This window comes from Chiloscyllium plagiosum, chromosome 10 (genome assembly GCF_004010195.1).
Source record: "Chiloscyllium plagiosum isolate BGI_BamShark_2017 chromosome 10, ASM401019v2, whole genome shotgun sequence".
NCBI lineage: Eukaryota > Metazoa > Chordata > Chondrichthyes > Orectolobiformes > Hemiscylliidae > Chiloscyllium > Chiloscyllium plagiosum.
The window spans coordinates 60,071,340-60,096,571 of NC_057719.1; the positions used below are offsets into that span (position 1 = coordinate 60,071,340).

The window sequence follows — 25,232 nt, forward strand, 5'->3', positions numbered from 1 at the left end:
TCACAATTCTTTTGTTACATTCTGTTGTAATTTCAAAATCAAAAACTCCATCAAACTGCTTTGGTTCACACAATAAAGCATACACGTCTTGCCTTTGAAGCTAGTTCATGGCTTATCTTGTTGTTTTACTTGGGGAACAATGATATCATTCTGGAAGTAATGCAAAGCTCTATTGTCAATTGTGGCTGATACACAGGCAACTAATTGTAATCAGAGAACAACTCTGGTTTGTCACATTGCATTATCTGGAACCTGTGCCATCCAATCCTCAGGACAAAATTTTTCAAAATCTACCATGGGATGTGGGTGTCCTTAGTTCGGAGAAGATGGCACTGAGTCACTTCTTGAATTGTGGCACTCCTTGTGGTATAGGCAGACCCCAGTGCTGTTAGGAACGGAGTTTTTGGATTTTGACCCAGTGATCCTCCTGTGAAGGAATGGTGATATAATGCCAAGTTAGGATTGTGTGTAATGTGGGGGAGAACTTGGAGGTGTGGGGCTCTCATGCATCTTATATTCCTGTCCTGCTAACTGGTGAAGGTCACAGATTTGGGAAGCACAGTCAAAGGAGTCTTTGTGAGTTACTGCCACACATCTATAAATAGATGGTACATGCTGCTGTCACTATATTAGTATTGGAAGAAGTGATTATTTAAGGTGAAGATTGGGTACTAATCAAGCATGCTACTTTGTCTTGAATGTGTCGGTTCTTTGGTGTTGTGGGAGTTACATTCAATGAGGGCAAATGACTTGCACCCTGTAGATGATGGACACACTTTGGTGAGTTAGGATGTGAATTAATTGCTGCAGGATTCCCAATATCTGACCTGTTTTTGTAGCAACAATATTTATATGGATGGCCCAGTTAGGTTTCCGGTTAATAGTTACTAAAAGAACAGTTAATGTCACCATAGGCTTACCAGACCAAAAGGCTGCTCTCTCATTATAGAGAGAGAAAAAGGGATGACTGGTGGTTGTTTAACCTCAGGATCACCATGCCTCAGGCAAGGAGACAGGTTGAGAAGGAGAGTCTTTCATGGTGATCTCAGCCAGTGTGGGAATTGAACCCATACTGTTGGCATTGCATTGCATTACAAGCCTGCTGTCCAGCCAGCTGAACTAACCAAGCATAGCACATGGGTTCCCTGGACGTTCCTCAATAATTGGTCAGGCCAGGCACCCACATCAGCCATCACAGGCCAGCTCCTGTCTTCTTTAAACATTGCTTTAGTGAAGTTTAGTCTGTGAAGGTTTCAGGTATTAAAACTAGATGATGGATCTTGAATATTAATTGACAGAGGAGAAAGTGAGGACTGCAAATGCTGTAGATCAGAGCTGATAATGTGTTGCTGGAAAAGTGCAGCAGGTCAGGCAGCATCCAAGGAGCAAGAGAATCGATGTTTTGGGCATGAGCCCTTCGAAGGGCTCATGCCCAAAATGTCGATTCTCCTGCTCCTTGGATGCTGCCTGACCTGCTGCGCTTTTCCAGCAACACATTATCAGCTCTTGATTGACAGAGCTCCTGTTCAGACTGTAAAGGGGTAATGGAACACAATTATTGGGCAAGAATGGCATTTTTGTTCATCCAAAACCAGGGAAGACTTGATGTTGAGGTTAGTAGTTCACTAAATTGTGAAAACCAGTAAAAATTGTCACCAGTAAAATTTCCTTTTTAAGCGATACTAACATTCTCACATTGATTTTAACCAACATTCCTTATAGTTAAGAAACATGTTTAATATATATTAAATGTTTTTTGGAAGACATATTATTGCAATGTCCAACACGTGAAAATTCATGGATGGAATCTTCCAAGGTCCTGATGAGAAATGTGACAGAATCATGAAAGAAGTCAAACAAGGTCTTTCTCAATGTTGAGAGCAACAAGTGCACTATGTTTTGGAGATTAGGACAGGATCCTGATTAGTAAGCAATGAGAAGTTGATTATTGGGAATTATCATTCATCATCCACCACATTATTACTGAATCTTGCCTCTTTAATATGCACCCTACTATTTCACTGCTTAGTCCTCCAGACCTCCATCCTGAACACTAGCATCAATGCCTCAAGGCACAGTCCAACAGCAGTGGCCGCAGGGAACCCCCCATCCAAAGACACTGGCATATGACACATGCCAGCCTCTCCACCCCATTGTAGCACATCTCTGATGCACTTACAGTATGTTTCCACGGTGTAATGGAGAACATTACACTGCACTGACAACCATCATTGTAATACTGCTGCAACAAAGTGCACAAGACAGACACTCAACTCACAGATTGGACCAGGCTGCATCTCAGAATTGCTTATTTGCTCTCTCAGTGCTCACTCACATAATGCCTATCTGGATGCTCAAGGTGCCCTTATGTTGCCTTTTAGCTTTTTGTACACTCAGTATTTCTGTCTAGTCTTGCAGTTCACTGCGGAAACAAAGCCAGGCTGGTTAGCAGAAATCCGTCAATGGGGTGGACATGCTCCCAAACACCATAGTACAATGTCAATCTCACACCTACAGAATGTACTGGAAACCTAACTGGCAACTATGTTGCATGTGTATCAACCAAATGGCCATGTGTCGAAGGGAGTCGTCGTCAGACAAGTCAGTGGTGTGGGATTGGGGTGGGGGGAGGGGGGGAGGGAGGGGGGGAAGGCGGCTGTCAGTCAAAGGGGTCCCATGTAGTCTATCAAGGCAGCATCCATGATCCAAGAGCTGAGGTATAGCTATCTGGGTCAGGGGGTCTGTCTCACTACAGTCTGGGGAATGGACCATGGACAGTCCTACTGGTCCACTGCAACCAGTCAGGGAATGGTGGGTTATCACTTAGGGTTTTGCAGAGGTATCAGTCAAAGTCTGGTCAATCATCATCTGTCCATCCAAGTTGGTCAGGGGAGTGGAACATGGTCAGTCCTAGGGGTCAGCAGAATGAAGGTCATGGTAGATTTAAGGTAATCAAACATTAGGTTCAATGGAGACATCTGACAACAAAACTGAAGTTGGAACTTTCAGTATCAAATGCATTCCATGTTGCCTTCCATTATTCAACATGACCTACAAATGGAAGATGGCCATGGCCACCTCTGGAGTAGATGGAGTCAGTGTCTGCTGATGAAAAACATGGGCGTCACTTCTGACCAAAAAAAGCCTTTCAACTGTATATTGTGTCAATTCTGCAGTGTACAGGATGAAATAATTACATCACATCACTGTGCATGTGAGATGCAGTGTAGACCTGTGTAGGGTGCAAATGGCTGGTTATAAGTGAAGTTGGCCACTGTTATGGACCAGACCAGATCCCCTCAAAATACTTTAAGAAGGCAGCCCAGACCCTAACTTTTTCTTATTTAAAAGCAAAAGTAACATGCTGTGTTCCAGATGCAGTTCGATTGGTCAAACTACACTTTATTTAACCGCAATAGTTAAAATACAACCAAAGAAAAAGGAATTAAGAATAAATTAACTCGATTGGAAAACTTAACAGAATAATAGATACGGTAATGATTACTAATTAACTGTTGCAATATAGTAATATCCCATAAACACACTCTTTGGCAAAAAGACAATTTCAGAAAAACAGATCTGTTCTCACAGGTAATTGAGAAGCCGAGGAAGAGAATCTGCAGTTTTTGACTGCAATCGAGAGATTTGCTTCCACTTCTTCAAGCCCACAGTAGCAACTGCTTAAAGCTAAACCTAAAAACTAAAAAAACTGTAGAAATCCTGGTCTTTGACAGCTGGCCACACCCATCCAGGCTTAAGTCCGAGACGTCAGTTCTCTTGCTGCCTGGATGCTGCCTGATCTGCTGTGCTTTTCCAGTGCCGCACTTTTCGACTCTGCATCTATTCCAACTTTTTAAAAAATCTAAGGTCTCATAAGCTGTTTACTCTAGTTGTTTTGGTAGACTGCTCATTCTCTCTGCCTTACAACCTGCCTTCAAACAAAAGGACAAAACCACCTTTTAAAGCCACAGCATCATCACACTATTCCATTGGTCATTGCAAATCGCAGACATACAGCTCTGTGAAGCCGAAGTAATCACAATTGACCTTAAAAGAGGCACCTACAGACTATACAGACTTCACAATGCTAATGTAAGACTTCCTGGGGTGCACAGGGCCATAGGACTGAATTCTTCTCCAGCTGAAATGTAAGAATACTGCAAGACTTTTCCACATGCAGTGATATCTTCCATGAATGATATGGAGCTGGGATGAATTCATTACTCATTCAGCACTTACACTTTCCGATTGCTTTACCACAACTGAAAGCTGCCATGACGAGAATATTGTGTTCCCACTGCATTTGAAAGTCCAGATGCCTTGCAAGGATGATTATTGGGAGGTTACCCAAAGTCGCCATAACCAATGACTCCATTGCATAAGTCCCTGACTAAGGCTGAGTGCAGATACAATTCAGCACTTGCTACAACCAAGGCCATGGTGTAGCAGACTTGCTGAAGATGAGATTCCACTGCTTTACCAGTCTGGTGGACTTTGTGGTGTTCTCCAGACAGAGTGGGGAGAATAATCCTAGCGTGCTGTGTTCTGCTCAACTCGAGCTTGCAAAGAGGGGTTATAAAGGAGTCTGAAGAACTGGGGGCAGCTGGACTGACTTTCATGGAGGAGGACGAGGACAATGAACAGCAGGAATAATACCCTGAGCATCATAGAGTGCAGTAGGACTGGCAGGACTCAGGTGACACTCAGTTTGGGTAGATGACAACTAATAGATGAGAGGTCATTAATTGACGATAAACTTTTGGTTCTTGATATGTTTGTTTGTGTTCTGAGAAGCAAATGCAGCTTCAGCCTGTTTGATATCTGATCACTTTGAGTGTTTATAAAGAGAAATGAATTTGTTGAGATTACTGAATTCTTCCATGGATATGATGATCCCACATTGAATAATAAGATGCTGAACTACTGTGGACTTTGAGGGAAGAGTGGCAGTAATTTATAGTGGGATGCAACATTTGGCTGTTGGTAAAGACAGATAAGCTGTAAACCTAGTCTTAAACAGCAATTGGTGTAGGAACATGCAGTTGTATGTGGAAGTAGGTGTCAGCTATGTCATCTCTATGCAGTGAGAAGCTTTGATTGAGGCCACTACATTGATAGTGAGGGGTAGCTCCAGATTACAATGGTTGGCCAGATGCATGTTTCAGGTTCCAAGATGGCACCAGTGTCAGGAATGACTGTATATCCTGGACAGCTGGGTGTTGGTGTGAACTTATGGGCTTGGCAGGTCGGATAATTGGCTTGTACCGGTCAAGACGGGTGCAATAGGAGAGTGCTAGGAAATTAGAAGGGCGCGGGAGGATAGTGTGAGATAAATCACTGACAATCCATGAAATTTGAGGAAATTAATCCTTTGATACTTTATCAAAATATGGTAACATTCAGCCCCATATATCTCAGTTTGTATGTGATATTGTTATGATGAAAATAAAGGATGGGTCTTTGATAAAACAATATGACAAAAATACACCTTTATCAACAGCATTTAATCAATATGATTAGTGGTTCCTGTTTATTCAAATTCTGTTCATATAAGGCTTGATACACCATTGAAACAATAATGCTTCAAAGTAATTGTGCACTCTGTTAACATTCTCAGTTTAGTTTCTAGAGTAATATATAAAACCTCCATACAAACATTTTCAAATAATCTGAAACAAGTTCTTTCTCTTATCCATATGGGAATGGTGGCTGTCAGAACAAAATCAATCCATCACTGCAGATGTATGTGTTTTCCCTCTTGCTGGAACCTGTTTTGAATTTGTACTCCCTTTACTATCTTCTCACAAATTACACATAAACCATTTTAAACACTGTAATCCAGGAAGACTTCTCTGTTTTAGTTCATGGTCACCTCAAGGTTAAGATCAAGTTGTGATGTACAGTATTCCCAAAATTGTTACTAATAAATTACAATACATTTCAAAAGTAATTCATTGGCTGCAGGATGAGTGGAGGTCCTGTCTTCATGAAAGAGAAAATATAAATGCCAAGTCTTTATTCATTCTTTCTGAATTAAATCAGTTCTTAAATATCTTCAAATTTAAATGTAATTGCTTTTTCACTTCTACTAGTTTCATAATATTTGTGGTAGGGAATGAAATTCAATGTAATAGATCCAGATTCAGCCCATTGCTCAGAGAACATACATCATTTCTGAGGAGGGGACATGACTGAACTAAGTGCTTAGCAGTGTGACCCTTCCCCAAGATTCAGGATTGTCTGAGGTGGAAATCCCCCATTCAATCCCTCAGAGCTATTTGGAGACTTTCAGGGGGTTACAATAGCTTTGCCATTCTCATGTGATCTCTGAATCACTGCAAAATTGTGGTGTACTCAGAGATCATTAGTGTCAGTTGACTCAGTAATGAGCCTAATTGACAGTCGACGACAAGTAGCAACACGTCCCCCATGGACCCATTCCTGCCTCCAATTTAATCATGGCAAGTTTTCCTGCTACCAGGAATTGAACATGTGGCTTCTCCTGTGATTAAGTGGGCCTGTTCATTGGGGTTTCCACTGAGGCAGGCTGCATTAAATCCAGTCTGGTTAATTCATTTAAATTAAGTGGATCATGAAGCACACAGCAACAAATGACAGTTATTTAGAGAGTGCTAATCCTGAACCATTTGCGATTGTATCTTGAGGTTGCATGTTTGATTCTATTTCCATTAATATGTTCTGAAGGACACTTCATGCAGCATTCACTATCTTTTGGTTAATTTTCTATCCTTCTCAGAAAACAGTCACTTATCCAGTTACTTTGTCTAACCTGGCAGTCTTTAAGAATCTTTGGATCAGCTTAATTTCTCAAATGAGAGTCTAGACTGTAATATTAGCAAGTTAAGCAACAGTGCGAGGAATCAAAGCAAAGAAATGGGAAAAAAAGAGCAAGTTCTTCTCTATAAATGCTGCGAGACCTACTGAGTTATTTTCCAGGACTGTTTATATTTCAGATTTCCATGGTAAACTTTGATTGCTTGTGGCAGCATTGTTTCAATCTGGATCCTTCACAGTGAGGAATGAGCGTTTGAGGACACCTGTCCCACTCCCCTTATGAATAGCTGATCTCAGTAATGGTACCATAGACAATTGCTGTGAAAACCCAAGTCATTCACTAAATAATGCTCTTAAGTGAAGCAAATCTACCATCCTTACCTGACCTAGTCTACAGGTGACTCCAGGCTCACAGGTAAAAGTAAAGCTTTTGACTCTGGGAATGAGAGAGAATGTGAGAGAGAGAGAGGGAGAGAATGTTTGAGAGAGAGAGAGAGAGAGAGAATGTGTGTGTGTGAGAGAGAGAGAGAGAGAGATGCCTGGTGATGATTTAACATGAGTGTCACTGTTTCTCAGTTGAAGGGTGAGGTTTAGAAGGTGGCAGTTCTGTTGAAACCTTAATTAATACTGAAACTGAACCATCCTGTTGGCATCACTCTGCATGGCAAACCAGATGTCCAGCCACCTGAGCTCATTGACCTTCACTGTAATGTGGGTGATTTTCAATATTCCTCTGAAATGGCCTAGAATAATTCAGTACATCGGTGATTAAAGATGAGCAAAAAATGTTGGCCTTGCCAGCAATGCCCACGTCCCATCAAAGAATAAAAAAAAACACAGGTGCTTAGAGAGAGACTCAAATTCTGCTCTTTAACTCTTTGTTCCTCCACCTGGCCCAGAGAGGATTCCTTTGGGGCCCAAACAAAAGATGGCTCCTTTCTGATTGATGATGACTACCTGCAAGTCCTCTCTCGGGCTAAATGATTCACCTAAGTCTTTTTGCCTGTTGATGAGATACAGAGATCTCCTAACCTGGATAGAGGTTGCCAAGCAGCCATGAAGGTGTCCACAGAACTTGGGTTAAAGTGCCAGAAGAGGCTGAATGGGCAAGAGTGGGAGCTGCTTGGGCAATTATCAGGAGCACTGAAAATGTGTGAATGCTGATGAAGGGCATGCTTGTCACACATTTGGAAGCATCATTTTAGTACAGCTGATTCATTACGATGTACAGTTTTATTTGCAAAATATCCAAGGATCAGATGTGGCCAAACCAGCTTAACAATTTTCACCTGTCCAGAGGAGGAAATGCTGGATCTGGCAGTGAATCAGCAGAGTCACACAATTGGGTCAGCTGTGGTTGGAGAATGGCCCTGGAATGGCTGAGATTCCAGGTGCATGGGTCTCTCCTGCGAAACTATAGTAAGTGCATAGGTCAGTGTTTTGAAACCGAGGAAGGCAGCAGAGAGGTAATTTTGATGGGTTTGGAGTTTGAAAGCATGCAGGATTTGAAGAGGAATGTGTACCTCAATGTCAAAGGGGCGTAAGGTTCAAACTCTGGTTATAATCTCCTGATGTCATGAGTGTGTTTTTTGCCCCCAAAGAAGCCACCTCAAATGATGCTGGCATCAGCCTGCTGCAGCCATGTACCCTGAGGGATCAAACATTAACCTGTGAGGAGGAAGAAGTTCAGAGCGTGCAGCATCACATGCTTGTTCCACATGTAGCACCAAGGACACACATACATCTTGATGCTTGCATGTGAGTTGGCTTTAAGACATCCACATGCTGGTAAGCGCATTACAAGACTACTGATCAGAGACTGTGATAAAGCAAGCCTCTAGCAATAGGAGGAGTGCTGAAGGCAATGTAAATGCTGAGCCCCAGGCTGTTGCTGAGCCTCTGGAGTTGCCAGTGATGGAGATGCTGCACACGCAGCTTTTGAGGGTTATGAAAATTGCTCACTTATTACAGCATTGCTTTTTCCACTTGATGTTCCAGCTTCCTTCGTATGTGATGCTTTTGATTTGCATTAATTGTATGCTTTTAAAGAAGTTTGTGTTTATGTGGGCCTCCCTGCCTAACCTTATTTGATATCTCAATATTGCCACCTGAAAGATGGCTATTGTGTTCCTAGTAGATACCAAGAAAAGCTGAGTATGGCAAAGATATTCTAGTTGAGCAGAAAATACTATTGCTCTTGGAATCTTTGCGATATCTCGAGTCTTTCATGCCTCCAGCACACTGACTGCACAGCTGACTGACTTGGCTCACTTTCCAACTCCTCATCCTCATCCTCAGTGGATATGACAGTCTCCATCAGATTCTCCTCTGCTCGGGGCTCCTTTCTCTGGTGGACCAGGTTATGCAAGGCACAGCATATAATGTGAGTGAGACTCAAGCAGTAAAATATTGCAGAGCTCCACCTGGTTGGTGAATCTTTTCTGTTTAGAAATGCACCTGGTCTAGGTTGTGGTATTTTTGTCAACAGTGTGTAATGAATCAGCCCTCTCACCTTCAGAATTCCTGTCATTGCTGCAAAACCTCTGATTCTTTCTATTTGAGTGGCACTGTCACCAGTAAATCACATTAACTGGATTTACCTAAAATAGCATCTCTAAAACCCACATACAGTGTTGGACATGAAGCAGAAAATTTCTCTCTGGTTCCCTCATGATGTCTGGGATGGTCCAGAGGCAAAAGAAAGCAGGACCAGCTACTGTTAATGCCACTAGCATCAGGTGACCAGCAACAATAGATGGCAATCTCCTTTGAGAGCATTTCACACCGGGATGTAACTGTCATGCTGGCGACAGAGTCTTCCAAGGCATGTTCGTTCAGGAATCTGGAGGTATGTTATCCTGACCCTTTAGACATGGTTGACTGAGCAGTGGCTTTATGTACCTCTGTCTGTCAGTGGGAGGATGAGACAAATGTTTGGAGGGAGACAGGCCAAGTAATAGGATATGTTGAAAAGGTGAGTATAAAGACTCAAAGTGAGACTGCCTTTGCATCGAAGCATTGTTCACCTTGCTGGGTTACTTGTCCCAGGTAAGCTTCCTCCTTCCTCTCCATTTTTCATCTTTGGTGGAGGAGGCTGCTACTAAATGAACAATTCCTATGAAGGACAGGAATCTAAACTCCCAATGTTGGGAGTGCACAACTTGATTGAGGTTTTTAGATTAGATTAGATTCCCCACAGTGTGGAAACAGGCCATTTGGCCCTACCAACCCTCCGAAGATTTCCCTCTGAATGATGTACCTAACGCTCTGGGCAATTTAGCATGGTCAATTCACCTGACCTGCACATCTTTAGACTGTGGGAGGAAACTGGAGCACCCGGAGGAAAACCACGCAGACACAGGGAGCATGTGCAAACTCCACACAGATAGTCACTCGAGGCTGGAATCGAACCTGGGACCCTGGTGCTGTGAGGCAGCAGTGCTAACCACTGAGCTATTGTGCCACCCTGTTTGTTTTTGTATTTCCTGGGAAAGGGTAGTGACCAATTTCAAGCTTAAACTATGATAAATCAAACTTAAAACATTGTCAGCATTTCCATCTTCAGCATCAGAATCTTCCACTGAGTCTTTATGCACCCATTTGCAAGTTATCCTGTTACCTGCTGTGTCTCCCTCCAAATCACTTCCATTTCAGTCCACATAAAAATTGTGAAGGTAATATAAAATTCAGGTTTATTCCTTTGTTAACCAAATCATTAATTAGTTTATTTTATAAAATGGAGGGTAAGCTTCTGATTATGACACCTGCCTGCTTTCCATTGTGTTGGAGACCACAATGTTGACTTGGTGAGGGAGGGCAGTGATCACAATTTCTAAACATAAGCTACCTCTGCATATATCCAGCAGGAAGTAATGGATAGCTATAAAAAGACCTACTGATTACTCCCTTCCCATGCTGAGGGATACTAAGTTAGTGTTTCCATCTTTGCCCTATTGAGAATATTTAACTCTCTGGTTTGAAGGACATAGGGTTATAACTACTGGAATATTGATCCATGTGATTCAATTATAAGTACTTTGGTTGGCAATACTCCTTGGACAGATTTCCCAGCTCTTGATAGCAAAGTTTAGAAAAATCAACAAACTGACTGGGATTCAGAATTTGATTGTTTGAGAGAGAAGTTATTTTTAGAAGATCTCCTAATTAAGAAATGAGTCAGAGGTTTGATCTTTGATGATCACATTAAAAGGAGGGAACTAGGTGAATTTAGACCTGATTGCTGGTATCAAGACCTAAAGGAACAAGGGAGAAAATGAGGACTGCAGATGCTGGAGAATCAGAGTCAAAAAGTGTGGTGCTGGAAAAGCACAGGTCAGGCAGCATCCGAGCAGCAGGAGAGTCGATGTTCTTCATCATTCCTGAAGAAGGTGATGCATATATTAAGTAATGGTTTGCTGGGTGAGAATTGGTTGTATTAATATGGGTAGCTGGTAATCAGTCAGATGTGAGTTTAATGCAATGTGGCTAAGCCAAATAAAGCTCTCACTAGAAGTGTGGACTTGAAATCTGTTGAAATACAATTGCTGACTAATGGCAGCAGAGGATGGTTGAATTAATTTGCTGAAAACAAGCCCTTGTGAACAACAGAAGAATGAATTTATAGTGTGGACCTGAGTTACTGCTTTACCAAAGACGAAACAAGGTATAGCCTTAGCATTTTCATGACCATACAAAGGCACATTAAGAAAGAACGTTTTCAAATTTAGAGCTCAATGAATTGAACACAGATGAAGATTTGGACAGACTGTTAATTCTACAGATAAAATTTATCAAAAAGATGCTTTTTTTGACTGCTTATGAAGTGTAGTCGGACCTTGGTAAATTTAGAAGACCATTGAAGAGTATATAATGGAATTCAGTAGACTGTATGCAAACCTGCACAAATTTCATTTGGAATCTTCCCAGTCTTTGCTGGCATTTAAGTTTTTGGACTGTGCCATAGTATCGAGTATGGATAGACATTTAGTTTTCACAGAACTTAAATCTGAGGATAAACATACACTGTTAGAACATAGGAAAATTCCTGGGAAAGCATTCCTTTCCAGTGGCATGTGTGGTCCAAAAGAGGCAATTGGCATAGGACAGAAGATGGAGGACACATGAAAGGAAAATTATAACAAATAGAAACAAGGTCAGAAATGTATTATAATCTCTGCTAATGTTCTTACTCTAAATCAAGTCCCAGACTGAAATTTGGCTTAACAGATCTTATCTTGCTTTTAAAAAAAATCTACTATGGTTGTCTTTCACTGAAACACAAGATGCTGCAGATGAAGTTTCAACAGAAGAGTAGAAGCTTATTATGCAAGAGGAAAGTAAAATAGAATAAAACAAACTATTTGCATATAACAGAAATGGAAATATTTTGAAAGACATTGAAAAATACAGTGCCATTAATGTAAACACTATCACTTTACAGTACTCAAACACCAGAAAATTCCACTGCAATATTACATTTATCGGTTTAACTTAACTGTTTCTGTCAATTCCTGTTCTTAACAGTTCCATTGTCTCTTCTTTGATTGGTTCAGCACCATTCATCATTCCTCAGACACTGAAGCAGGTGCACTTAACCAGTCCATATTCAAATGCAATAAGATCTGGACAATATCCAGGCTTGGGCTGACAAGTACTATTCACACCACACAAATGTCAAGCAATGATCATCTACAATAAGAGACAACCTAGCCAATATCCTTTGACATTCAATGGTATCATCATCACAATTCCACACTGTCAACCACTGCCAATGGGTTATCATTGACCAGAAACTCAACTGGACTCACCATATAAACCAGTGGCTACAAGAGCAGGTCAGAGCCTAGGAATACAGCGATGAGTAACTTACCTCTTGAGTCCTCAGAGCCTGCCCATCATCTACAAAGCACAAGTCAGGAGTGTGATGGAAAACTCCCCACTTGCCTGGATGAGTGCACTTCCATCAAATTCAAGAAGCTTGACACCAGCCAGGATAAAGTTGCCCATTTGATTGACTGCACAACCATAAGCACCTACCTCCTCTACCAATAATGCTCAGGAGCAGCGATGTGTTCTGTCTACAAAGATGCACTGCAGAAATTCACCAAACACCTTTAGTCAGAAGTTACTAAACCCACGACATCTTCCAAGGACAAGAGCAGCAAATACATGGGGACACCATCTTTTGCAAGTTCCACTTTGGTTACTCACCATCTTGACATGGGAATATAACACTGTTCTTTCACTGTTGCTGCAAAATCCTGGAATCTCCTCCCTAAGGGCATTGTGGGTCAACCTGTAGGATATAGACTACAGTGGTTGAAGAAGGCAGCTCAGCACCATCTTCTCAAGGACAACAAAGAACTGGCAATAAATGGGCAGCACGGTGGCACAGTGGTTAGCACTGCTGCCTCACAGCGCCAGAGACCCAGGTACAATTCCCACCTCAGGCGACTGACTGTGTGGAGTTTGCACGTTCTCCCCGTGTCTGCGGAGATAATTTTGAGAAACAGGGAGAATTTTGAATTTACAGGAAGAGCATGAATCCCACAAATGCTCAGGGTGTAATGCTCCGGTTTCCTCCCACAGTCCAAAGATGTGCAGGTCAGGTGAATTGGCCATGCTAAATTGCCCGTAGTGTTAGGTAAGGGGTAAATGCAAGGGTATGGGTGGGTTGCGCTTTGGCGGGGCAGTGTGGACTTGTTGGGCCGAAAGGCCTGTTTCCACACTGTAAGTAATCTAATCTAATCTAATCTAATCTAAAAAAAATGCTGTTGAGCGAGCAATGCCCACATCCCACAAATAAATAAATTACAAGATGTCACAACTTTCTCAGCTTCAAAAAACTTTTTCCAGCTTCTAAACTTAAACTTTTGGATTGGAACTTGCACACTAACATTATTACACTGAGGTAACTTATTTTCCAATAGCTCTAAACCCACTCTCTTCTCCATGAGAACTGTTTCATACATCCAAATTCAACTAGGACTTCTGCAAACTGAAAGCAAACATTCCAAGCTATGAATATTTCCTCTGAACAAAGTGAAATTACCTGACCTTTTGAAACTGAAGGTAAGCTTTAGCCACTCTGTCTGCTTGTAAAGCTCCCCCAATAAAAATAAATTCCTATTATCACCCCAGTCTCTCTCTTCCTTATATACACAGACCAAAGCCCACACACCACTAGTTCAAAAGTAAAGCTTAAAATAAGTGACTTCTATGTATACCACACATTTTATATCACAACTGTGATAGATAATTTTGAGAAACAGGGAGAATTTGGAATTTACAGGAAGAGCATGAATCCCACAAATGCTCAGGGTGTAATCAAGCAACACTTCAGGTGTGATTCCAAGTACTCCTATACCATGAACAGTCCTAATAGCCCTAAATTAAAAAAAAACTAAACATGAAACAGAAGGTTCGAAGGGAGAAGATAGAGACATAGATCAAAGAAAGGGCATTGTGTTGGTCACAAGAAGGTTTAGCTCAGTAATGAATGTCCTGGTAGCAGAGTTTTTCAATTGTGCAGTAATCAGCAGTGGATGGAGATCTACAGTGTGCAGAAGTGACTGGCTAGAACGCTTCCTAGACTCTGATCAATAAGAATTAAGACAAATTTAAACATTTGAGAGTTCTGTAAGTTTCGGATTTAGAGATAACTTGTTAAAATCTTTAAATAGGATGGTTATTCCTTGTCAAGTAGAATTATTGTTGTTGTATTTGTTCACGGGATGTGGGCATAGCTGGCTGAGCCAGCATTTATTGCCCATCCCTAATTGCCTAGAGGACAGTTTAAAGTTAACCACCTTGTTGTGGGTTATTAGCACGGATATAGTGCATAATGAAATACCGTTGTTATCATGTAGGCATCAACGAAGGAAGAACAGATGATACTAGACTTGAAAAATGAAAAAGCTGGTGTATTTGAAAAATTTGTGAACTTGCAATTTACACACTTCTATTTCTTTAATAGAAGATACCATTCGACAAAATAAATTAAAACAGTGTTACTGACATCAGGGGATGGAATTTGAAAGGCAAAAGATAATTGTATTAAATTTACAGAGGCAATTTGCCATCCATCCTCTAAAAGTTTTTAAAAATTAATGTAGTATGATAGGTTCACAGAAAAGTAATAGATGTCAGATTTGTAAGAAATATCAAAGGACACCATCACAGTCTATAGTAAAGAGATAGCAAGAGATTTCAACCAGGTGGTGACTAAGAATTTAAAGATATGGGTTAATTTTGCATTTTGTAGATTTAGGAACCAGATTTTGTCAAGTCAACAATAATGCATTGTAAAGATAAAATAATTATGGGTAAGGAAATAAAAAGGTATCCACATTTTGTCCACTGACAAAATTTCTTGACCAATAATGCTTACGAATGATGTGTGTGGAGATGTGTAAATAAGAACATCATAGTTATGCATTAAGCAGCAGAAAACCCTTTCATCAAGGGGGAATGTAAAATGAATCATATAGTAATAGATTAAAATTATTATATGCACCAGTGTGGACTATACGCACTAAGAATCTGTTATAGATGGTTGGAGAATATAGCTGTATTAGTTAGTTTTTGTTAGGAACCCTGAAGTTCCATTAGTACGAAGTGATCAACCCCCCAGTTTGAGAAGGGACTATAATTAACTCTACTTTCTCAGAGCATTTGAAAGTACTGCATACAGGAGAAAAGGCTTTTATTCAAGTCAAAATCACAAAATATTCAGCAAACCTTAAGATATAAGGTAAGGCCTTTGGAAATCAGTTTCAACATGTGAGATATCGTTTATTATAAGAGGGGCTTAAAGAATGGAAAGGCCTACGAAGGGTTATTGGTAAAGATGGGAAATAGTAATTGTACAGCATGGGAACCAGAATGTTAGGGTATGGTCAAGGTTGCTTGGTATGGATTACAAATTATCAGAATCTGAAAGAGTAATAGAAAATAACGAGGAACGAGGTACCACGCATACCCAGATAGTGTACAACTATAAGGACCAAACTGCTACAATTGCCATTTTGTCTGAAGATGGACAGATCAGTTCTGATGATCAATATGTGCCTATCACTACCAGAAGTGTGTATGAAAGCCAAATATTTGCCAGAAGGAATTAATCAGTAGAGAAATGTGACCATTATAAATAACGATGTGCCAGTGTTGCACTGTGGTGGGGTGAACAAAGTTAAGAATCACACAACACCACATTATTGTCCAACAGGTTAGATTATAATCTGGTGTTATGTGATTTTTAACATTACAAATAAAGCAGTAAGGTCACAGGAAAATATAAAAGCTGGATGAAGTTAAGAAATGTGGGGCAGGAGGTTAGGTCCATTGGTTGAGAAAAATGAATATATTTAAAAAAATACAATAATGGAAGGCAAGAAAAAGAGTGTGCATTGAAACTATGGGTTTGGGAGCGAGTATGCCCCTTAAAAGAGATCATGATCTGTTTAAAGTTATCCTGTTAATAGAAGGGGGAGGTGAAACAGTAGTAGTCAAACAGGAGACTGATAGCAAGATAAATGTGTGTAGTTTACCAAATACAGTATAAACCAGGAAAACTACTAGGAGCAGAACGTCACGTGATAGGGTAGTCTTAGTGGCCATGAACAAACTGGAAGACAAGTTAATAAATAATGTCAAACTATGAGAACTACAAAGGTGGAGAGAAGTAGGAGTGTACACAGAGATTCCAGATAGGGGACAACCAACGCATATTGTCAATATGCATGGAAACATTGTCTCCTTCTGGGACTTACTAAAGCAAGGCAAATGGCATAAGGTTTTGAATCAAAACTGGGGGACGAAACAATAAGAGTAGATTCAACAACAATTGGAAAAGCAATTCTGAAAATTTTCTAGGCTTTGTTAGCAACAAATAGTTGGGAGTGTTAATCAAATGTTGATCAAATGATTAAAATTGCATTTGTGAAGGGAAATCAGTTTCAGAAGGAAATATTTCTTTGTCTTCCAAAATAGGCACTAAATGCAATGGGAATACTTTAGATGTTAAATAAATGCTATGCGGCCTAAGTAATGCCTCTTGAATTTACTTCCTTTCAATAAGGTCTTTCTTATTGAAATTAAGTTGTCTTCAGTTAAAACCAAACCCTGTCACATTTATTTGCATCATGAAGGCAGCTCTCAGTTATCTTTATGATATATGGAGGTGATGGTTTTATGGGTTGGATGCAGTGACTTTGAAAACATTGTCATAAATGGGTTTAAAGCTGAATTCAAAATATGAGGTCAGCTTGTAGGGCTTTTAAGAATATTGGATTAGAAATCAGGCAGAATGGATCAAGTGTCACGTTTATCAGCAAACTTATTTGGAAAATGTTAGCCCTACTGATAGTAGTTAAAGTCACAAAACGATGCAATGGCTTCCATGGGTAAAATGGATAAAGTCACAGTGTTAAGGGGCAGAAGGAGGATATTTGGCCCATTGTGCTGCCCTAGTTTTATTACCTCGTGCCAATCTCCTGTCTATTCCCCATGTCCCTGCGCATCATTTCTTAAAAGGAGGTCATTTAGCTCAGTTGGTTGGATACCTGGTTTGCAATGCAGAGTTTAATTCCTGCTTAATTAGAGTGAAGCCTGATGCATGGTGACCCTCAGGTTAAACCACCATCAATTGTCTCTCTCGAATGAGAGAGCAGCCCAGTGGTGACTTCACCCTTTTTGTACTATTTCTATCCAACTAATCATCCAATGCCCTCAAGTGTCTCAACTGAACCTGCATTCACAACATTTCCAGACAATGCATTCCATACTCTAACTACTCGCTCATTGCAAAACATTTTTCTCACAACACCGTGCTTCGTTTGCACTTGAAATCTATGCTCTCTCATTCCCTTTTCTTTTACACTATTCAGCCTACTCATGATTTTGAAAACCTTTATCAAATCTTTTCACAGCCTTCTTCTCTCCAAGAAGAACAGTTATCCTCATAATAGGAGTTTGTCATTCCTGGAACTATTTTTGCAAATTACCTTTGCACCCACTCCAATGCATTCACATCTCTCATATAATGTGCCCACAACTGTGCATGTTTCTCTGATTGAGGTCTAGCAAGTGCTATGTGCAAGTTCAACAAGGTGAAATGTGATGAAGATGTTAGGAGATTACAGGGTGACCTGGACAAGTTAGGTGAGTGGGCAGATGCACGGCAGATGCAGTTTAATGTGGATAAATGTATGGTTATCCACTTTGGTGGCAAGAACAGGAAGGCAGATTACTACCTCAATGGAATCAATTTAGGTAAAGGGGCAGTACAGAGAGATCTGGGTGTTCTTGTACACCAGTCAATGAAGGCAAGCATGCAGGTACAGCGGGTAGTGAAGAAGGCTAATAGCATGCTGGCATTCATAACAAGAGGAAATGAGTATAGAAGCTTTCTGCTGATGGGTGAGTGCCGAACCAGAGGACACAGCTTACAAATATGGGGTAGACCATTTAGGACAGAGATGGGGAGAAACTTCTTCACCCAGAGAGTGTTGGCTGTGTGGAATGCTCTGCCCCAGAGGGCAGTGGGGGCCCAGTCTCTGGATTCATTTAAGAAAGAGTTGGATAGAGCTCTCAAAGATAGTGGAATCAAGGGTTATGGAGATAAGGCAGGAAGAGGATACTGATTAGGAATGATCAGCCATGATCATATTGAATGGCGGTGCAGGCTCAAAGGGCTGAATGGCCTACTCCTGCACCTATTGTCTATTGTCTATCACTGTCCTGGCTCTTGTACTCTATGGCCTATTAATAATGCCAAAAATATTATCCTTTATTAACCATTGTCTCCATCTGTCCTGCCTCCTTCAATGATCTGTACCCACATACAACGAGGTCTCTTTGTTCTTGTACCTCTTTAGAATTTAATCCCCGATTTCATAATGTTGTTCTGACCAAAGTGCATCACCTCACACTTCTCTGCATTAAACTAATTTGTCACCTATCCACCAACTCCACTAACGTTAGTCATCTTTTTCAAATTCAATACTGTCATCCTCACAGTTTACAGTTCTTCCAAGTTTGAAATTGTCCCCTGTATACCAAGATGCAGATCATTAATAGATATGAGAAAAAGCCAAGAATCACAATACTGATTCCTGGGGAATTCCACACTACAAATCATTATCCAGCTAAAAAACATTAATTTACCACCATTCTCCGTTTCCTATCACCCAGCCAATTATGGATCCATGTTGCTACTGTCCCTTTTATACCATGACCTATAACTTCCCTCACCAGTTGTGTGAACTGCAAAGTCCAATAAGACAGCTGAATTGGCTCAGCATCCAAACACGGGCATATATTTGTTTTAAGTATTAGAATTGAGTAGAACTATGAAAACTCCCAAGTTATCTGTGCAAACAAAACTTAGAAAGAGCTAAAAATTAAGCATTGTGTTTTGGAATTTTGAACACTGGAAAATGCAGGAACATGAAACTTGTTGTTGATGGGAATATTTCTTACATACATCTCTAAGATGAGCGGAGGGTTTATAATATTTAGATCAGAAGACTATTAAAAAGCACTTTAGCAGCAGAAACTCCTACTTTTGGTGAAGTGGCTGATTTGATTCTTTTCATAGCAAAATTACTGGAAGAAATTTTGGGATTCAGCAGCAAGACCCATTGAGTGCCATATTGATAATATGTAACTATACGATAATGTACACACAATGAAATGAGTGAAAAAAAAGACTCAGAATCAATATTGCAGTTTTATAACAGATGCTGAACAATGGAGAAATCTCTAAACTGAAATGATGGATAGCAGCAGCCAGCTGTCTGATTTTTCTACAAAGAAAGACACGAGCTCTAACAAACTGTTGGACATACTGGAAAAAGGACGGTTGGAGCTTTGTGCAAAGGGAATAAGGAATATGTTGTAATTTTGTATATTTTAATTTGTTTGTTTTTAATTAAGTATATATTGATTTATTTAAAATGATAAAAAGGAATCTGTTATCATTTACTAAGTTCTGAAGGGATGCCCGAGATCTAATACAATGAGGGAACAGGTGAAGAATAATTTAATTAAAGGTTAAATGGGTGTGAATTGGTTGTATAACTATAGCCCATAATTGGGTTTGCCTATAATAGGCTTTGTACGTAAATATTGAATTGGTTACACAGATGTTTTTGCAGGTGTGGACAGTCATTAAAAAGACAAAAGAAAAAGTAACAGTGATTTTGTGTGGTGGGAAGGTCACTCAGTTGTGTGTGATAACAGTTGTGTAAAAAGAGGAAAAAAAATCAGTTAGATGTAGGTTTTATGGAGTGTTAGCTAAATGGAGCTCTCAACATAAGTGTGGACTTGGATTCTTTAAATAGTTATCTTCGAGAGTATAACACTGTTACGGTAAGGCCCAATTTGTGAGTGTTACAAATAAGGCTGTCACTTCATTTTTCTTTATTTAAGGAGAATTTACTGAAGAGACCAACTTATTGCTTGAATCATGTTTAATGTTTTGTAAATACTTCCCCATTCTTGTGCCATGAGCTATTCCCTAGCAAACACCATGACTAATGAGTCCATTCTAGGTTCCAACCTATTTTGCTCAGTAAGTAGTTTATTTGCAGTTTAGTAAAACAATTTTAAATCAAACTATCCATCAGTTTACATCTCTTTTTCTGTGGTATGTCAGATTTCAATTTGGCATCTCTTACTCATTCAATCATAATGAAGAATTTACTGCTTTGTTGTCATGTGTTCCATCTCACTGCTCTTGGGCCAAATATAGGAGTATTGTAAATTACTATATATTATGTCAAGTCATCAATTTTATTTAGCTGAAATAATTCAATAGATCATATAAATTTCAGTCTCTTTCACAGTTTGTATTTGTATGATCTTTAACCAAACAAAGGACTATGAAGATTATTGAGGCCAAAAAAACAAAAGAGTGAAAACTGACATTAATCTTTATATGTTTATCATGACTGCCACTTCACAACTTGCTTTGCTTTGATTTATGGAAAATTTACTGGTGAAAGCATCTTATTGTTTAAATTATGTTTCATGTTTGGTAAATTCTCTCCTATTCTGAAAAATGTGTTGCTAGAAAAGCGCAGCAGGTCAGGCAGCAAAGGAGCAGGAGAATCGACGTTTCAGGCATAAGCCCTTCTTCAGGAATGAAGGGCTTCCTGAAGAAGGGCTTATGCCCAAAACGTCGATTCTCCTGTTCCGTTGATGCTGCCTGACCTGCTGCGCTTTTCCAGCAACACATTTTTCAGCTCTGATCTCCAGCATCTGCAGTCCTCACTTTCTCCTGTCCCCTATTCTGGTATCATAATCCATAACTTAGTAAACAGGATGGCGAATGAACGGCTGCCAGGTTCTTGTTCATGTTGTTGTCATGATTATATTGATAATATATATTTCCATAGCATTGGCTTTCCAATGTACATCGATGACCACCACTTTCTGACCATTGATAAACTACCAGGCTGTTTATCTTACATTTAGTACTGAAGGAGTTGAAATTTTGTCAAATTAAATGTTGGGAAGAATTAAGCCATTATTTTCTCCACTACTACCCCAACTCTCCCCCACAAAAAAAGAAAACATAACTCATTTGCCTGTCTACCAACTCCACGCCTCTGCCAGCAACAGTCTGACACGATACTAGTCTGTCAAAAAGTTAATATCATATTTGACCTTGAAGTGTGCTTACACTGAGACTGCCTCTTTGAAATTGCCCAACTTTGTTTCTATCTCAGCACTTACAATGCTGATGCCACATTTATTTCTTTGTGACTTTTAGGTTTGACTACTTCAATATCTCCCACATTATACTAATTATAAATGGTCTGAAACTTAATTTGCACCAACACCTGTCTACATATGACGCCTGTTTTGTGAGTCACTGCTGTTTACACCACACTTTGCAGAACTGTAGAAGACTATCTTACCTGTATAAATTCTTTATATTCGTAACAAGAGAAGTTAGTGCAATATATTTTGGAGAAACCACAAGATTACTTGCAAAACATTTCTATTCACTTTCAGAATTGCTTTACAATCTAATTGTCATGTAGCAATTTTCCAAATCTTATTAATATAATACATGTTCTCAGCTTGAAAATAAATTGTCAACCTCTTTGGCCATTTTAAAAATATATACAAAGCTTTAAATAATTACGAACTCACCGTTGTGTGACTTTGGTAATTCAATTACTAGTTCACTGAATTGGGCAATAGTTTGGCAATATGTGGGTTGACATGGGTAAATACCAAACCATCAAATAATCCCAAGGTGGTTTCGCTTTCAGTCTCCATCTAAAGGCCGGTCCAACCCACAGTATCACAACCTCTCTCACAAGAAGGGAATGAAAACAAATCAAAAATCCACACCAGCCAGAACAGGGTTGAAATTCTGTACTGCTGGTAGCAATCTGATCCACATAGCCATCAGCTAACTGATTCAAGGAGTCCAAGTTGCTGCTGTAATGTACCATTTTACATGTATGATGCAGCCATTTCAAATTAATCAGCTTCCCAATGGGAGGGTTATGTTAAATTACCGCAACTGTATTAACCTTTTATAATTACAGCCATGGTGTAACATTTAGTAAAATCAGGAGACTTGGGGGCAGGGTAATGTAATTAAATTTGTTAAATGCAAAAATGACTTTCCAGCACGTGAGTAGTCTATATGAAAGAACTGTAATATTTCTTAAGATTTTAAATACCAAATTAGACAAACATAAGATACAGTTTCTTCATGAAACTTTTAAATACTGAGCAACAAATATGTTTAAAAACTATCCACATTTAGAAAAAGAAAATTTATATTCAGACAGAAGTAATTTTCTTACCTGAGAACATAATTGACCCAGATGACATTTTTTTCAGTGGCATTTTTTGCATTGAATGCAATAGTGGCACTGGACTGGATCCAAATATAGCCTCCATTTTTCTGCAGCCAGCGATAGTACTTAGTTACACATTGGCCTTTATTCAATACTAAACAAAAGAGATCAATTTCTATTAGGAAGAGCAGTAATGCAGAAGGGACAATTATAATTGGCTATATTACACAAAGATTGGCCCACATACTCTTTTATGTCACTGTCTTTCTAATGTATCTCTCATATATTCTAATGTATCTCTCATGTTTAATTTGTAGATTATGATATATACAATAGCAAACTGGATTGAATAATCATCACCTTTTTCTTACTATTTTTATTTGCAGGATAACATTGAACATTACACGTAACATTGAAAAGTCTTAACCACCAATAAAAGCCTAATGATTCTAGTTATCTGATTAAGTGTGGTAGGAATATCATTGATAAATATTTGTTCACTACTATTTGCTCCACAATCTGTGGAAACAAATATTATCACTTGTGCATTGCTACAAATATTAATATGGTAAGTATTACTGCATGCAAGAACTAATTACAATCGCTAATGGCTATTGCCATTTGTTTAAATATATTTAAACAACTGTTAATATGAAACTTTTAGAAGAATGTCACAATCAATTCTGACTCATCCATAACAGGTTTTCAATTACATAATAATTCTATTACAAAATTTGACCACATGGGGGTGCATTTTTCTTTTGAGACGAATCACTCCTGAAGGTCTGTGAAATATACAACTGCCATACTTCTGCTTAAATGAAGAAAGCCTAATTACAGTAATAAATCTGATCACCTTAGCTGTGAAATGGTTTTGTCAACTGATACATATTTCCATTAATCATTTGCAACTATAAATTAGAAAAAGATGGAATATTTCAGAGCAACATACATCATTTACCAGTATGTTCAATCTGTTTGTTTAATTGCAACTAATGAGTGTCAAATGTACAACCACTCTAGAAATTTTCTGCAAGGAAGCTGAAAAATCATTTTCATCTTGGGTAATGATTTTCAAGAAAAAATGGGTTAATCCTCTAGTTTGTTTGTCAATAGATGTATTATCTGCTTAGGAAATACAGAATTTGCATAAATGATATACAAATCTGTAGAAATAATTTAAATTCATATGACAGTGCATCTTGTAAAATGATAAATGTTTTAGAAAATGCACAGTTTCAGCAAGCTGACCTTCGTGCAACCAGGCACGAAGATTACCTTTACTATTCTTGGTTACACTTTCTGACGATTAATCTTTCTGTAACGGAACTGCACTAACGCTGTATTTAGATTAAGAGTTTAGGCAGCGAATGGATCCTTAAGTTTACTCTCATCGCACAAACAGTATTGAATCAAATATATACTACCTTAATCACCTAATTAGCAGAATTTAAACCAAGTGTCAGTGATTGTTGTGAATACTAATCTCTGCTAAAACTTAAAGCACTCCTCTTCACCATATCTTTTATTACAATAAACTGCTTCAGAACGTAGCTGGAAACAAAGCCTTATTGAGTCACTTTTGGAATATTGGGTGTGATTCTGGTCTCCTTCTTAATGGAAGGATGTTGGGAAATTTGAAAGAGTTCAGAAAAGATTTACAAGGATGTTGCCAGGGTTATAGGATTGTAGGAGAGGCTGAACTGGCTGGGGCTGATTTCCCTGGAGCGTTGGAGGCTGTGGGGTGACCTTATAGAGGTTTACAAAATCATGAGGGGCATGGATAGGATAAATACACAAGGTCTTTTCCGTGGGGTGGGAGCGTCTAGAACTTGAGGGCAGAGGTTTAGGCTAAGATGAGAAAGATATAAAAGAGATCTAAGGGGCAACTTTTTCATGCAGATGGTACGCGTATGGAATGAGCTGCCAGAGGAAGTAGTGGAGGCTGGTAAATTACAGCATTTAAAAGGCATCTGGTTGGTTATCTGAATAGTAAGACTTTAGAGGGATATGGGCCAAGTGCTGGAAAATGGGACAAGATTAATTTAGGATATCTGGTTGGCATGGAAAAGTTGGACCGAGAGGTCTGTTTCCGTGCTGTATATCTCTGACTCTATGTCACATGATTGGTAAAGTGGTGAACAGAAATCAGAAAACTGACCTTTGGCTGCATTTAATTCAACAGCAAAGTGGCGAGTGTGAATACTGAACCAGGTTTTCATTAGCTGGATATTCCATTTACATATAGCTTTCATTTTGCTTTAGCAGTAGCACTGATTTTTTATCACAGAAAATTTTTAAGTTCAAATTTTGACTCTGACTGGCATTCAGCTTTGCTTTTCATATTCGATGGATTCTAAGAGAATCTGCTGTATCAGCCATGGTACCTCACAGGTGTAGTCAATTTTGGGGGATTGTTGGAAGGAAAAAAAATGACTGGGAACAATCTTGATTCTATTAGAAAATAGTTTTGCTTATTGTCATGTTAAGGATTTAACCAGCACTAGAAGAGATGTGCAGGAAGATACAATTGCAGAGTACCAAAAATTACATGTGGATGAGCACAAATTTACATGAGCAAGTATGTCTAGATTCACACAAGGATGAATTGAC

At 39.3% G+C, this 25,232-nt stretch overlaps 1 protein-coding gene across 5 annotated transcripts in view; it reads right to left on the bottom strand.

The window, feature by feature from the left end:
- The window catches only part of LOC122553698 (neuronal PAS domain-containing protein 3), a 1,311,564-nt gene that overhangs the window by 10,382 nt on the left and 1,275,950 nt on the right, over positions 1–25,232 (bottom strand). For all 5 annotated transcript variants that reach the window (XM_043697886.1, XM_043697885.1, XM_043697888.1 and 2 more), the window contains one exon: positions 22,626–22,773. In XM_043697886.1, the coding sequence (XP_043553821.1) occupies positions 22,626–22,773 (148 nt within the window). The remainder of the gene's footprint in view (positions 1–22,625; positions 22,774–25,232) is intronic.